The 16264-nt window shown below is 36.4% G+C and overlaps 1 protein-coding gene across 1 annotated transcript in view; it reads left to right on the top strand.

Moving 5' to 3' along the window:
• Positions 1-16264, top strand: part of LOC128642416 (uncharacterized) — an 80228-nt gene that overhangs the window by 50722 nt on the left and 13242 nt on the right. The window contains exon 4 of the mRNA XM_053695184.1: positions 4777-10412. Coding sequence (XP_053551159.1) covers positions 4777-10412 — 5636 coding nt within the window. The remainder of the gene's footprint in view (positions 1-4776; positions 10413-16264) is intronic.

Here is a 16264-nt window from a genome sequence, read left to right as displayed (position 1 = left end):
GTTTCCTTCTGTCTCTACTAAAGACGTTCCTTCTGACTCAAGCCAGTGTATAGGTGACTTTTCTGATGCTTCTTCTGTTGGTTATCTAGATAAAAGAGATGTGAACCAACTTGCTGAAGTTACTGGTTATGAGGCTGGCAAGGGGGAGCCTAGGAGGTCGGAACGTCACAGAGGCAGATTTAAAGGATCTCCTTTGAGTCCTAAGAAAAAGAAAGGGAAGAAGAAGTCCTGATGTTATTTCTTTTTTTGTTTTTCTTTAATTTATTTTTGTGATGTTTCTGACCATTTCTTCCCTTAATGTCAAGTGTATGACAACTATAGCAAGGAGAGCTGCAATTTTTAAATTATTATCTGTATGTTCTGCTAATATTTTTTGTTTGCAGGAATGTGGTCTCTCTGAACATCCTAAATGTGCTGACTGGGAATATGGTCCTAAAGTATGGTCTTGTTCTTCTGATAGGAATGGGGGGGGGGGGGAGTTTTGGTTAAGGGGTTTAGTTTTTCTATCCTTAATGTAGTTCATATTGTCCCAGGTCGGGTACTTTTGGTTAGTTTTAGTTTTTGTGGGACTGTTTTTCGTTTGTTTAATGTATATGCTTCTCCAAATAGGGTAGAACGTTTGCTTAATTTTGAAACGTTAAAGTTTTTTCTGCCAGGTCGAGAACCAACTTTTTTGGTTGGGGATTTTAATTGTATTAAGAATGGGGACAGAGAGGGTGGGAGTGATTGTAGGGTGGATAGCTCAGGGAAGTTTTTACTTGATTTGCTTAAATCTTTCGGTTTGAAGGATGCCTTCGGGTCTGTTTCTTTTTCAGGGGAGGGTTTTACTTTCTTTAGTGATAGTGGTGGGATAAAATCTCGAATTGATTTTTGTTTTTTATCTAAATTTTTATGTGTTGAGGATTTTTCTTTAAAGCGGATGCCCTTTACGGATCATGCCCTTTTAATGTGTAAGGTGAATTGTGATTTGAAGATCAAGTATGGTAAGGGTGTTTGGAAACTGAATGTGGATTTGTTAGAAGATGAGAAGTTTAAGCGTCAGTTTGTTTGGATGTATGAAAGGTGGCGTGAAAGAAAATGTGATTTTAGTAATGTGCTTATGTGGTGGGAATGGTTGAAGGTGGAAATAAAGAGGTTTTTTATTAAGAAAGGCTGTGAGAAAGCTAGAATGGAAAGGGAGTTGTATGATAAATGGTATCTGAGGTTGTTGTATTTGTATGAATTGAGAAATTGTGGTATTGATGTGCATGAGGAAATTGCTGAAGCAAGAAAGATAATTAAAAAGTGTATGCATGAAAAAGGAAAGAAAATTGTTTTTATGGCAAGATTGGAGAAAATGGAAAAGGATGAGTCTTGTAGTAAATATTTTTTTAAGAAAGCTTTTGAAGGAAAGACTGGTTTTGTTAGTGTTTTTGATAAGGTTGAGTGTGAAGTTAATGGTACGGATGGTGATTTGCGTGAAGTTCATGAGTTTTACAGTGAGCTGTATAAAGAAAAAACAAGAGATGTTTTATTGGAAAATGAGTTGTTGGAAAACATTGAGGTTAAGTTGGAAAAATATGATAATAATTTGTTAGAAAGGGATCTAAGTTTGGATGAGATTGCAGAGGTTGTTAGGAGTTTTAAGAATGGGAAGGTACCTGGTTGTGATGGTTTGCCTGTTGAATTTTATACTTGTTTTTGGAATTTGATTGGGGTTGATATGTTGGATGTTTGTAAGTTTGTTTTTAGAATGAATGTTTTGCCTGTTTCAATGAGGAAAGGTTTGATTGTTTTGTTATTTAAAAAGGGTGATAAGAGAGATTTGAGGAATTGGAGGCCGATTACGTTGTTGAATGTTGACTATAAGGTTATTGCAAAGGTGTTGGCAAATAGAATGCGTGGAGTGATTGGTAAGGTTGTGGGTGAAGAGCAAGTGTGTGCTGTTCCTGGGCGTTAGATTTCTGAAAGTTTGTTGTTACTACGTGTTGTACTGTGGTATGTGAGGGAGAGGATGAGGTCTGTTGCTGTTGCTATTGTGGATTTTGAAAAAGCGTATGATAGGGTAGTGCATGATTTTATGTTTCATGTTTTAGAACGTTTAGGTTTTTCTGGTAAGATTATTGGATGGTTTAAATGTTTGTATAGTGATATTGTGAGTCAAGTCCAGGTTAATGGTTTTTTGACTGAGGAATTTTGTGTTAAATCTGGAGTGCGTCAAGGATGTCCTTTGTCTCCTGTGTTATTTGTATGTGTCATTGAGCCATTATTAACTAGTTTGAGGAAGGATAAATTAGTTAGAGGTGTGAGTGTTCCTGGTAGTAATGGAAGGTGTTTAAAAGTGATTGGGTATATGGATGATGTGAGTGTGGTATGTGAGACTCAGGCTGGTTTGAGGAGGGTGAAAACTTTAGTTGAATGTTTTTGTATGGCAAGTGGTTTCAGAGTTAATTGGAATAAGTGTAAAGTTAAAGTTTTTGGTAATGATAGGGAGATTGATTCCTGTGGATGGCCTGTGACTGAAGGTGCAATTGAGGTGTTGGGTGTGAAATTTGATGTGGATTTGAAAGGCTTGGAAAGTTGGGAGAATGTTTTTGATAAAGTGAGTAGAAAACTTCAGTTTTGGTCTTTAAGGACTTTATCTTTGGAAGGAAAAATGTTAGTTATTAAATCGGTTTTGATCCCTATTATGTTATATTTGGCGTTAGTTTTTCCGCCACCTGAGAGGATTTTTCGGAGAATTTTGAGAGTGTTGTTTTCTTTTTTCTGGAGTTCTGGTATGGAGCGTTTGAAAAGAGATGTTGTTGTTAAGAGTAAGAATGTTGGTGGTAAGGGTTTTCCAAATGTGGAGAGATTTTTGGCTGTGAAATATGTTAGTAGGTGTGTGGTTCTGAGTGGTAAGGATAGCATGGCTGGTTGTATGGTAAAGTATGCTTGTGGAAATGTTTTAAGACGATATGGTTTATTTGAGATTGATAGAAAGAAACCGGTATGTTTTGCTGTTCCGTGGTTTTATGTAAGGGTGGAATGTTGGATTAAAAAATATGGTTTGGAGAATGTTAGTAGGGAGATGTGGTGTGCAAACAGAATGGTGTTGAAAATGTTGGAGAAGAAGGAAGGTCTTGAGTTGATTGGGGGTTTGAATGAAAATGAATGTGTGTTGGTATGGAAAAATGTGTGTAATAAGTATTTGATGAATAGGCAGAAAGATATTAGTTGGATGAGTGTGCATAAGTGTTTGCCAACAAGGGATTTTCAGAGAATGCGTCGTTTAGTGGCTTCAGAAGTGTGTCCTAGAGATGGTTGTTTTCAAAGCGAGAGTGTTATTCATTTGTTTTGGAATTGTGAGTATGCTAGGGATGTTTGGAGAAGTTTGAAAAGGATGATTAAGGGTTTGACTGGAGTGCCGTTTTTTACTTTTAATATGATGATGTATGGTTTGTGTGGAAGTGGTGTGGAAAAGGAGAAAGCAAGATTGATATGGTTGTTGGCATGTTGTGTGAAGGAGGTGTTGTGGGATGTGCGTAATATTTTGATTTTTAAGAAAGAGGTAGTTACTGTAGGTAATTGTGTGGGTATGATCCGTGGGAAGTTGTTTTTGTATTTTTCTTTTGATAGGAGGCGATATGGGGAATTAGATTCTGAAGGCATCTGGAAGACAAAGAAGTGGAAGGATTGGATTATTTAGTTGTTTTTTTTTTTTTTTTTCTCCAGTTTGTTTTTGTCTGTATTTGAAATATGTTTAATTTTATTTTGTGTGATTATTTAAGTTTTATGTTTGCATTTTGTTTTGTTTTTTCTGATGACAAAAATTTGGGTCAATATTTCAGTTTTGTAACAAGAGATATTTTGTTTGCATTTGTTATTATGATTTTATTTTGTATATATGCATATATGATTATTTTTCTAATAAAAGAATTACGAAACGTAAGTCTGGGGTTTTGCTGTTTCTCTCATTTAGAGAGGGATTGCCTGGTATTTCGGGGCTGTACTGTACTGTGAAGTCAGGATCAGACTGATATGCTTCAGAAAAGTTCTTCTCTGTGAAAGGCACATGTTGAGCAAAAAGAGACTGCTTCTTGGGTGGTAACTAGCCATAGAACAAGCTATTATGCTATTGTTCGTTCCCAGGTTGAGCGCTTCTCTCTTTTTATTTATGCAAATCATGACACTTAGGGAAGTCTCCCAAAGTGTGATGCTGGGAATCCAGACGTGGACCCGTTGCTCAGTGTGCCTAGAGGGATATGGCTGCACCACACTGACGAGGCCCATAATAAGCCGAAATGTACGGTTGGGGTTTTGCTGTTTCTCTCATTCAGAGAGGGATTGCCTGGTATTTTAGGGCTGGACTGTACTGTAAAGTCAGGATCAGACTGATATGCTTCAGGAAAGTTCTTCTCTGTGAAAGGCAGATGTTGAGCAAAAAGATGCTGCTTCTTGGGTGGTAACTAGCCATAGAACAAGTTATTAAGCTATTGATCGTTCCCAGGTTGAGCTCTTCTCTCTTTTTATTTATAGAAATTTAGAGGTGTAAAGGTTATAAAGTATATTACTATATTAATGTTGGTTGTGCAAAGCTTGGGAATGGGTAGTAAAGGCGTTATCTATCTTGGGGTATACTGCCCCTTTAACCTTTCTCACGAAGCTGTCAAAGCTTATTCTTGCAGCATTAGTGGTAGATCTTTGGATAAGTAACCTTCAGATGACTGCTCCCAAAAAATTGTTTGCTCTGATTAGATGTTATTGATGAACTGAATTGGTGATGAACTGACCAATTTGTTCTCTTCTGTTTTACAGGAAACTTGATGCATCAGAGACAGGACACAGATCTTAGGAAAAGGAAATATGAAATGAAAGACAAACCACAATATAATGCTGAACTTGTTGATAACATGAAACTAGTAGAGTCAATGACTCAGGAAGAATATAATTTTCCTAAGCATGAAGAAAATTTGGAGTATCTAACATATGCCAAAGTGAGAGAAGAAGAGAGTCAACTGAACAACCTTGAACATAAATCTCTAGATAACAGAGGACAAACTGAGAAATCGGATTTAAATTCTGATAAAACAGGAAGTTTAACCTTGTCTGTAAATTTCATTGAACATCTTGAAAAGGCTGGCGATGAGGAAATGTTGGTCAAAGTGGAGTGTGAAATGCAAGAGAAATCAATGAAAGATTTGTCAGAAGCAACTGAAAATAATGTGACAACTGACTTAGAGTTGTCAAATATAGAAGCCAATTTGATTGATGCTGTTGTGACTAAGGTTCTTAACTCAGCATTCAGTGAGATTGGATTTGGCCACAATTCTGCTTTACAACAGAATAAAGAAAATATAATATCATCTCTTAATAAAATAGATGAAAAAAATGTCAATGAACATAAAACTGATTTTAATTATTTAATGGAAGATATATATCAGGAGAAAATAGATTCTACAGAAGTAGTCCAGAGATCAGAGATCAAAACTGATCTAGAAATAGAAGAAAGCTGTCAGTCTCCAGACAAGTCCATTGAAGATCCAGAGGGATCCATGTCTGTTTCCCCTTATATGTATGAAGATGTTGAATCAATGCAAGAGACAGATCATTTAAAAAACAAAAGAGAAGAGAGACATGATCTAAATGACATTATAGATGATAATTTTTCTTGGAATAATTTATTGAAAAAGGAAGAGGTGGAGGGTCCAAAAGAATTAAAGACCGCAGTGTGGTATGATGATTATCGCCATCGTTCAAATACAGAGGAAGAAGCTTACATATCCTCAAGACAGATGGATTACCCACCCGAAGTTGGTAATTATAAATTTCTTGTACAAACACAAAACTTAAATATGACAATCAATATGTCTGAACTAAAGAGCATGGATGAACCTTATGGAGAAACCACAGCGGATAAATCATTACTATCATTGGAAGACCAAACTAAATCTTTAATTGAAACAAATCTTTCTTGTGTTGATGCACAGAAAGAAGAGGATGACATTCAAACAAAAATCTACCACCATGAAAAGGAGGAGATAACTGAAACAATAAATGTTTTTGATGACTCAGCTGAGAAGAAAGAGATAGCAGTGCTAAAGGATTATGTGATTGATGAGGCGAGTTCATCTAAAGAGAAGCCTGAAGATGTCCATAGTGTCCAATTAGATGAAGTTTCCCATAGGGAAGGAAAGGAAGGACATCAAAAAAGTGATTTGGAAGGAGAAACTGAAGATACATTTCTAAAGGATCACAATCTTTCTATTGAAAATGAAGAGTGTGAAATTCCAAAAGAAATAATTATATTGCAAACAGAAGAAGAGCTAAATCAACCTCTTTACAGTGTATCTGATGGGAGTGATCTAGCAATGGAAGTACATCATTATTCTGTAGAACAAAATGAAGAGGCATTTAGTGTAAGAGAGGAGGATATATGCAACATAGAAATATATCTCACACATGTGGATGTAGAAGGGTCTGGAGAACTACATAAAGAATTTGAGGGTCATTCAAAAGAATTTGATATATTTCTGGGAGATGTAGATCTATTGCAAGAAACTGAATCTGTTATCTCTCCAGATCTCTGCAACAAAGAGATTGAAGATCCCCAGAAAGGGAGGGATCCTGATATGGAAATTAATTCTGTTTCTTTACAGGATGACCAAGCACAAGAGACTTCTGAAGAAATTGATCACTTAGTAGAAACTGTGTCTACAGACCAATATTACCAGCAAGATGAAGTAAAAGAGCAGATCACTGAAACAGAAATTGCAAAAAAAGGTGGATTTTTGCTACCAGATAACTCAGAACAGGCCACTGTGTCACAATTTGAGTCTGATTTCACTTTAGATTACCAAATTACAGATGAAAGCAGTTTTCAAGAAAATAATTTAGTTGCCCCACCATCTAAAGATGTCCAAGGAACTGCAACAGGAACTGATCTCTTATCAGACATTGATACTAGTTATACACAGAAAGAAAATATGGAAAACACATCTATATTTACAGATCGTTTTGAGAATGAATTACCCGCTGTTAAAGAAAAAGAAGAGCATCTATGCCAATCCTATTTTGAAAAACCAACACAGGATCAAGAGTGTTCCTACAGTTTTGAAAATGAAGATACTGGGGATCGAAAAGCAAAAGATAATTCAGAAATGGATGATATTTTTCATATAGAACCAGATCAATCACACATGGAATCTACAGGAAGTGACCTTAACCAGAAACAGCAAGATATTTCATTAGAAGGAATAGACTCCTCATCACATGCACAAGAAGAGATGCAACGTCATATAAAAATATACAAGATACAAGAGGGAAACAATAAATGGCATGGAGAATCAGTTGAAGAAGATGGAGAAAATAAGAAAGAAACCAACCTGTTATTGGAAACATGTGATACAGAACAAGGTGATATAATTCTGGGAAGTATACAACCCTCAGAAGAAATAGGATCTGTGATCAGGTCTGATACCTGCTTACAAGAAATAGAGGAAGGTGAGAAAGAATTCGAACTAGAATTGCAAATTCAGTCTATGATCACCCAAAATCAACTTTATGAAGCAGAGCCCATGCAATCTATACTTATAGAAGAAAATGCAGATGATACAAAAGAACTCAGTGAAGCAGAGACCCCAGAAGAAATTGGATCATCTGTTTTACAAATTTCTCTATCAGAAATCAACAAAATAAATGCTGTGTCTCACCCTGTTTCAGAGATTACATTAAATGAAGAAATAAAGGTTGATGGTGCTATTTTGCCAATAGACCACTCAAAAGAAACAGAATCTGTTGAGATACCACCAGAAGATTTCCAGAAAACTGTTGAGCAAGCTGATCTTTTATTTGAAGTTGGATCTACTCAAATACAGACAAATGTTAGTAAAGGTTTGGGTAGCTCATCAGATGTTGAAATAACAGATAATAAAGAATGCACCAAAATTAAACCTACATTTAAAGATGATCACTTTTTAGTAAAGAAGACAGAAGGACCTGACATAGATGATTATCTACTAGGAACATCTGCTGAAGAAGAAAAGTCATCTCTAGTTTTTGATCAAGGTATGTGTGAATTATCTCCCACATCAGAAATGTCAGATGATTTACAAAGATCATATTTTAGAGAAACCAGTAAGGATGCAGATATTCCCAACAATGCAGAGAATGACATTATAAAAGTAATAGATAGTTCTAAATCAGATGATGAAACATTGGAAGAACCTGATCAATCATCTCCCATGGAATCTAAAGAAAGTGGTCTTTCCCCAAAACAGCAGACTGTTTCATCAGAAGCAAAAGATCACTCATCACATGATGAAGAAGAGATGGAATGTCAAATACAAATTTTCAAGACACAGAAGGAAAATAATATATCAGTTATAGAATTAGATTATTCAACTGAAGACAGCACATGTAAGAAAGGTACAGATCTACCATCAGAAACTTATAATTCAGAACAAGCTGATGGAATTCTGGAAAACAGAGAACCTTTAAAGAATTTGGGATCCATGACCGGTTCTTATTTCTATGTTGAAGACTCAGAAAAATATGAGTATGAAACAGATCTTGTGTCAAAAATTCAAGATTACCATGATTTAACAGAATCTACAGAAATTAAATATACAATTAAAAATGATCACTTTTTGGAAAAGAAGCCAGAAGGACTTGAAAGGGATGATGATCTACTAGGAACATCTGCTGAAGAAGAAAATGCATCTCTAGTAATTGATCAAGGTGCTTGTGAATTATCTCCTACATTAGAAATGACAGAGAATTTACAAAAATCATATTTTAGAGGAACAAATAAGGATGAAGATTTTCCCTACAATGAGGAGAATGACATTATAAATATAATAGATAGTTCTGAATCAGATGATGTATCATTGAAAGAACCTGATCAATCATCTCCCCTAAAATCTAAAGAAAGTGGTCTTACCCCAAAACTGCAAGATATTTCATCAGTAGCAAAAGATTACTCACCACATGCTAAAGAAGAGATGGAATGTCAAATAAAAATGTTCACGACACAGAAGGAAAATGATAAAACAGTTTTAGAATTAGATTACTCAACTGGAGAAGCCAAACAATGTAAGAAAGAGACAGATATATTATTAGAAACTTGTCATTCAGAACAAGCTGATGTAATTCTGGAAACCAAAGAACCTTTGCAAAATGTGGGATCAATGACTGTTTCTGATTTCTGCATAGAAGAACCAGGAAAATATGAGTATGAAAAAGATATTGTATCAAAAATTCAAGATTACCATGATTTAACAACAGGAACCCAAGATCAGCCAAAGGAAGTTACAGAAGTGCATGAAACAATTGTTGTATACCAGTCTGTCTCTGAGATTACTACAGATGAAGAAATAAAGATTGATGACACTCTCTGGTTGATGGATGATTCAAAAGGAATTGAATCTTTTGATACACCACATGAAAATGTCCAGGAAATAGTGAATCTAAATGATCTGTTATTTGAAACTGGATCTACTGAAATGCAGTCAGATGTTGGTGATACTCTGGGTAGCACTGTTGTCTCTCCAGAAATGAAAGTTCTAACAGATTACAAAGAATTCTCAGAAACCGAATCTTCAGCCAAAGATGATAACTTGCTGGAAAAAAAGCTAGATGAATCTAGTTGTATAAAAACTGAAGACCATCTTGGATCAGTGAATTACTCAAAAGCTTTTGAATCTATTATTGTACAGGTCCAGGAAACTATTGAGCAAACTGATACTTTATCAGATGTTGGATCTTCTGATGTACAGACAAATTTCAATGATACCCTGAGTAGTGTCATTGCCTCAACAGAAATAAAAATATTCTCAATGGATACCAAAGAATCCTCAGAAATGCAGTATGCAACCAAAAATGATCATTTTCTTGAAGAGAAGGCAGAAACATCTGATAGTAAACATATTGAGGTCACTGTTTTGCCAGCAGATTGCTTGACAACACATGAATCAATTAGTTTACCTCTTGAAGTTTCCCAGGAAACTGCCAAACAAACTGATATTTTATCAGAACTTGGATCTACAGAAACACAGATGGATGTTAGTGAGTTTCAGGGTAGCACTCATGAATTTGCAATTGTCATATCCACCGATACTAAAGAATCCTCAGAAACAAAATCTCCAACCAAAAATGATCATTTTTTTGAGGAGACAATAAAAGGACCTGAAGCACACATTGACCTGTTAGAACCAACAACTGAAAAGGAAAACTCATCTCTAGTGATACATCAAGATAAAATTGAATTATCATTCAAACCAGAAACAGTGCACCATTTGCAAGGACCAGTTTTGCAATTTCATGAAGAATCCAATAAACAACAATGGGGACATCTAGTGGAACACAAAAGATTGTCAACGGATCATTTGCACCCAGGGACAGAAGATGAGGAACCAAAACCTCAGCTGGAAGAAAATGAAATAGACTCAGAATTGGTGAGATTCTAACCTATAATTAATTGACTGCCCCATGTCTTAGTTGTTGCTGTTTTAGTTACAAATCATTCTCTATCCTGGGTTTTATGCAAACTACACTTGGCTTTTACTTATTGTGTGCGTCAGGTACCACATTTTTTAAAAGTTGAAAGTGAAACGATTTTGCTCCCACGCTAACCTGATATGCGCTAAAAGCCGAAGTTAGAATATCACAACCACATTACATATTCCCACATAGCCTTCAATTGAGCATGAAAAGTGTGTGTGTGGGGGAAATAACACCCAAAAAGTCGCACAAACCCAATCACGTTTAACCAAGTGCGCAAACCAGACATGAAATACTAATATTTCACATTTCAATGTTCCTTACATAGAAGAATATATTCTATTTATTCATAAATACATATTTCTATTTTTGGTAACATATATATATATATATATATATATATATATATATATATATATATATGTATGTATGTATGTATGTATGTATATATGTATGTAGAAAAGAGTTCTATAGCAGGTAACATTTAAAACGAAAAATCTTTATTCCACCACTTTGGTTAAAATACATCCATGGGTCACAATACAAGGCAAAGAGCAGGAAGATTCGCTAACATAGCCGTAATCATAGCTAAGGATCTAAACACCTGTTTAGCTATTTAAAACATTAACAGTGTACTGATTGGTTTAAACAAAAGTGCTGCAATTGGTTGCCATTATCTAGGCTGAAAGACTTAAAGAGATACTACCCTAACTTTAAATAAGGAACTAGGAAGCATAGAGATTTAGTAATTTAGGTACATATATACATATAGTCTGACTATCAAGAAATGGAGACCATACAATACATCCTTATTATTTACATGGTCAATACTGTAGGGGAAATTAGACATAGTTCAGTCAGAGACTGAAAACAACTGAGAGAAAAAGCTAATGTTACTAACGTTCTTTGGTGGCTTATTATGAATGAACTTTTTTCTAGCAAGATTACACGTGCATTTACACATACAATATGTGAGTCAAGAGCATTAGCAAAACTATCTGGCAAGCTAATATATGGAGGTATACAATAGGGAATGAACAAGTGAAAAATCCACAAAATGCAAAAAGTACAAAAAGGCCCCTATTTAAGAAAGGTCTTGCGGACCTGATCCGACAGTGCGGATCAGGTCCACAAGACCTCGCTGAATACGGAGAGCAATACGCTCTCCGTATTCAGCATTGCACCAGCAGCTCACAAGAGCTGCTGGTGCAACGCCGCCCCCTGCAGACTCGCGGCCAATCAGCCGCCAGCAGGGGGGTGTCAATCAACCCGATCGTACTCGATCGGGTTGATTTCTGGCGATTCCTGTCCGCCTGCTCAGAGCAGGCAGACAGGGTTATGGAACAGCGGTCTTTAGACCGCAGCTCCATAACTTGTGTTTCGGGCGAGTCTGAAGACTCGCCAGAAACACGGGCCCACAAGCTCCCTACGGAGCTTGTTAAATGGGCCCCAAAGAGTCAATGCTAAGAGCAATTAAGCACATAGACAAAAATCATAGAAAAATCTCAATACTTTTGATACAAAAGGGACTGAAAACATGTGAAAGATACAAAATACAAAAAGAGCCAGTGCTAAGAGCAATTAAGCACATAGACAAAATTCATGGGTAAAATCCCAATACTTTTGATACAATCAAGTGGTTATTTCTAGAACTACAAATTATCATCTTTTCTAGTATTAAATAAGACTGTTTCTGATATGCATAGTATACACACTTAGTTAAACACACATTTTGTTAGGTTGGTCCTCTCTGCTCCTGGTGATTTTAAAGAGAATACAGGGACTCAGGTCGATGATATGATATATACTGAAGTCCCGTGACCTAATACATGTTTCCAGAGATGTGGCTTATTGTCAGTGTTTGTGCTAAGCCCTTGAATATTATTTAAAAGAACAGTGAACATCCTTTTGCCTATATATTTATATGATTATATAAAGGTATAGATATATACAGATATATATATATATAGGAATCTATATTTAAAAATACTTAGAACATATTCCCTTATGTGAAGAATATTGGAATGTGAAATATTTACAGTGCATACACAGTTAAACACTTTATTAAATATGAATATTGCATAAATATGATTTTACATGTTTTCAGCTACTTGACTGCAGAGGGTTCCAATGCACGTTTATATATCTCTATGTAAACATATGTATTTAAGTGTTTATATGTGTATATATATCTATATAAAGTGGGCATGAGCTTAAAGGTCCTACCACAATAATATGCTGTGCTCCTGAAAGTGAGCTTACAGGTCCTACCACCATAATTTACTGTGCTCCTGAAAGTGAGTTTACAGGTTAGACTCCTACCACAATAATTTTCTGTGCTCCTGAAAGTGAGCTTACAGGTTAGACTCCTACCACAATAATTTACTGTGCTCCTGAAAGTGAGCTTACAGGTTAGACTCCTACCACAATAATTTACTGTGCTCCTGGAAGTGAGCTTAAAGGTCCTAGCACAATAATATACTGTGATACTGGAAGTGAGCTTACAGGTTAGACTTCTACCACCATAATTTACTGTGCTCCTGGAAGTGAGCTTACAGGTCCTAGCACAATAATATACTGTGATACTGGAAGTGAGCTTACAGGTCCTAGCACAATAATACACTGTGATCCTGGAAGTGATCTTACAGGTCCTAGCACAATATTATACTGTGATCCTGGAAGTGAGCTTACAGGTTAGACTCCTACCACAATAATTTACTGTGCTCCTGGAAGTGAGCTTACAAGTTAAGACTCCTACCACAATAATTTACTGTAATCCTGGAAGTGAGCTTACAGGCTCAACCACAATAATTTACTATGGTCCTTGAACTGGGCGTACCCGGCCAAGCATGGTCATTTACAGCTCCTGGCAGTGGGATTATAGGGTTAAGCAAGCAAATTTACTGTGCTCCTGGAAGTGAGCTTACAGGTCCAATCATGTTAATTTACTATCGGCTAGATTACGAGTTGTGCGTTAGGCTTAAAAAGCAGCGTTGGCCGGTCCCAACGCTGCTTCTTAACCACCGCTGGTATTACGAGTCTTGCAGGTACAGGTGTACCGCTCACTTTTTTGGCCAGACTTGGAAATACCGCAAATCCACTTACGTCAATTGCGTATCCTCTTTTTTCAATGGGACTTGCATAGCGCCGGTATTACGAGTCTGACAAAAAGTGAGCGGTAGACCCTTTCCTGTCAAGACTGGTACCGCATTTCAGTCAGTAGTTAAGAGTTTTACACTACAATGCTGTAGCATAAAATTCTTAACTAAAGTGCTAAAAAGTACACTAACACCCATAAACTACCTATTAACCCCTAAACCGAGGCCCCCTACATCGCAAACACTAAAATACATTTTTTAACCCCTAATCTGCCGAACCGGACATCGCCGCCACTATAATAAATATATTAACCCCTAAACCGCCGCACTCCCGCCTTGCAAACATTAGTTAAATATTATTAACCCCTAATCTGCCGTCCCTAACATCGCTGACATCTACCTACATTTATTAACCCTAAATCTAAGTCTAACCCTAACCCCCCTAACTTAAATATAATTTAAATAAATCTAAATAAAATTCCTATCATTAACTAAATAATTCCTATTTAAAACTAAATACTTACCTATAAAATAAACCCTAAGCTAGCTACAATATAACTAATAGTAGCTAGCTTAGGGTTTATTTTTATTTTACAGGCAAGTTTGTATTTATTTTAACTAGGTAGAATAGTTATTTAATAGTTATTAACTATTTAATAACTACTTAGCTAAAATAAAGACAAAAGTACCTGTAAAATAAAACCTAACCTAAGTTACAATTACACCTAACACTACACTATAATTAAATAAATTAACTAATTTAACAACAATTAAATACAATTAAATAAAATTATCTAAAGTACAAAAAAACAAAACACTAAATTACAGAAAATAATAAACAAATTACAAGATTTTTTAACTAATTACACCTAATCTAATCCCCCTAACAAAATAAAAAAGCCCCCCCAAAATAAAAAAGCCCTACCCTACACTAAATTACAAATAGCCCTTAAAAGGGCCTTTTGCGGGGCATTGCCCCAAAGTAATCAGCTCTCTTAACTGTAAAAAAAATTACAAATCCCCCCCAACATTAAAACCCACCACCCACACAAGCAAACCTACTCTAAAACCCACCCAATACCCCCTTAAAAAAACCTAACACTAACCCCTTGAAGATCACCTTACCGGGAGAAGTCTTCACCCAACCGGGCCGAAGTCCTCAACAAAGCCGGGAGAAGTCTTCATCCAGACGGCATCTTCTATATTCATCCATCCGGCGCGGAGCGGGTCCATCTTCAAGACATCCGACGCGGAGCATCCTCTTCAATTGACGGCTAACACAGAATCAGCCAATAGAATGCAAGCTCAATCCTATTGGCTGATTCGATCAGCCAATAGGATTGAACTTCAATTTTACAGGTAAATTTGTATTTATTTTAGCTAGGTAGTTATTAAATAGTTATTAACTATTTAGTAACTATTCTACCTAGTTAAAATAAATACAAACTTGCCTGTAAAATAGAAATAAACCCTAAGCTAGATACAATGTAACTATTAGTTATATTGTAGCTAGCTTAGGGTTTATTTTATAGGTAAGTATTTAGTTTTAAATAGGAATAATTTAGTTAATTATAGTAATTTTATTTAGATTTCTTTTAATTATATTTAAGTTAGGGGGTGTTAGGTTTAGGGTTAGACTTAGGTTTAGGGGTTAATAACTTTAATATAGTGGCGACGACGTTGGGGGTGGCAGATTAGGGGTTAATAAATGTAGGTAGGTGGCGTCGATGTTAGGGCCGGCAGATTAGGGGTTAATAATATTTAACTAATGTTTGCAGGAGTGTGGCGGTTTAGGGGTTAATATGTTTATTATAGTGGCGGCGACGTTGGGGGCAGCAGATTAAGGGTTAATAAATGTAGGTAGGTGGCGGCGACATAGGGGGCGGCAGATTAGGGGTTAATAAATATAATGTAGGTGTCGGCGATGTTGGGGGCAGCAGATTAGGGGTTCATAAGTATAATGTAGGTGGCGGCGGTGTCCGGAGCGGCAGAGTAGGGGTTAATAATATAATGTAGGTTGCAACAATGTCGGGGGCGGCAGATTAGGGGTTAATAAGTGTAAGATTAGGTGTTTAGACTTGGGGTTCATGTTAGGGTGTTAGGTGTAGACATAAAATGTATTTCCCCATAGGAATCAATGGGGCTGCATTAAGGAGTTTTACGCTGCTTTTTGGCAGGTGTTAGACTTTTTTTCAGCCAGCTCTCCCTGTTGATTCCTATGGGGAAATCGTGCACGAGCACGTTACACCAGCTCACCGCTAACGTAAGCAGCGCTGGTATTGGGGTGCGGTAAGGAGCAGAATTTTGCTAAATGCTCACTTCTTGTCTGGGTTGTAAAAACCCGTAATATCAGCGCTGTCTGTAAGTGAGTGAAAACTGCTCGTTAGCACCGCACATCCTCTAACGCAAAACTCGTAATCTAGGTGTATGTTTCTGCGAGTGAGCCTACAGAGCTAAGCACTTATATTTACTGCTCCTGTAAGTGGCCTTACATGGTCAAGCACAATAAATTAATGGACTGCAATGTTAGGCTGATCATCTCTCCATGCAACATGGGAAAGGTGATCAACTAAGGTCTCGGTTCCATTGAGTTGTTAAAAATGGAGCTGTAAGCTACCGTAGTGGCCGACAGCAAAAATAAGTTTATGGCTTCAATTTAGTAGCAGGTTTCCATTTAAATATCTTGAGCATTGCGTGCAGTCGCTCTT

This window comes from Bombina bombina, chromosome 11 (assembly GCF_027579735.1).
Source record: "Bombina bombina isolate aBomBom1 chromosome 11, aBomBom1.pri, whole genome shotgun sequence".
NCBI lineage: Eukaryota > Metazoa > Chordata > Amphibia > Anura > Bombinatoridae > Bombina > Bombina bombina.
This window is presented reverse-complemented; position numbering and strand designations above follow the sequence as displayed.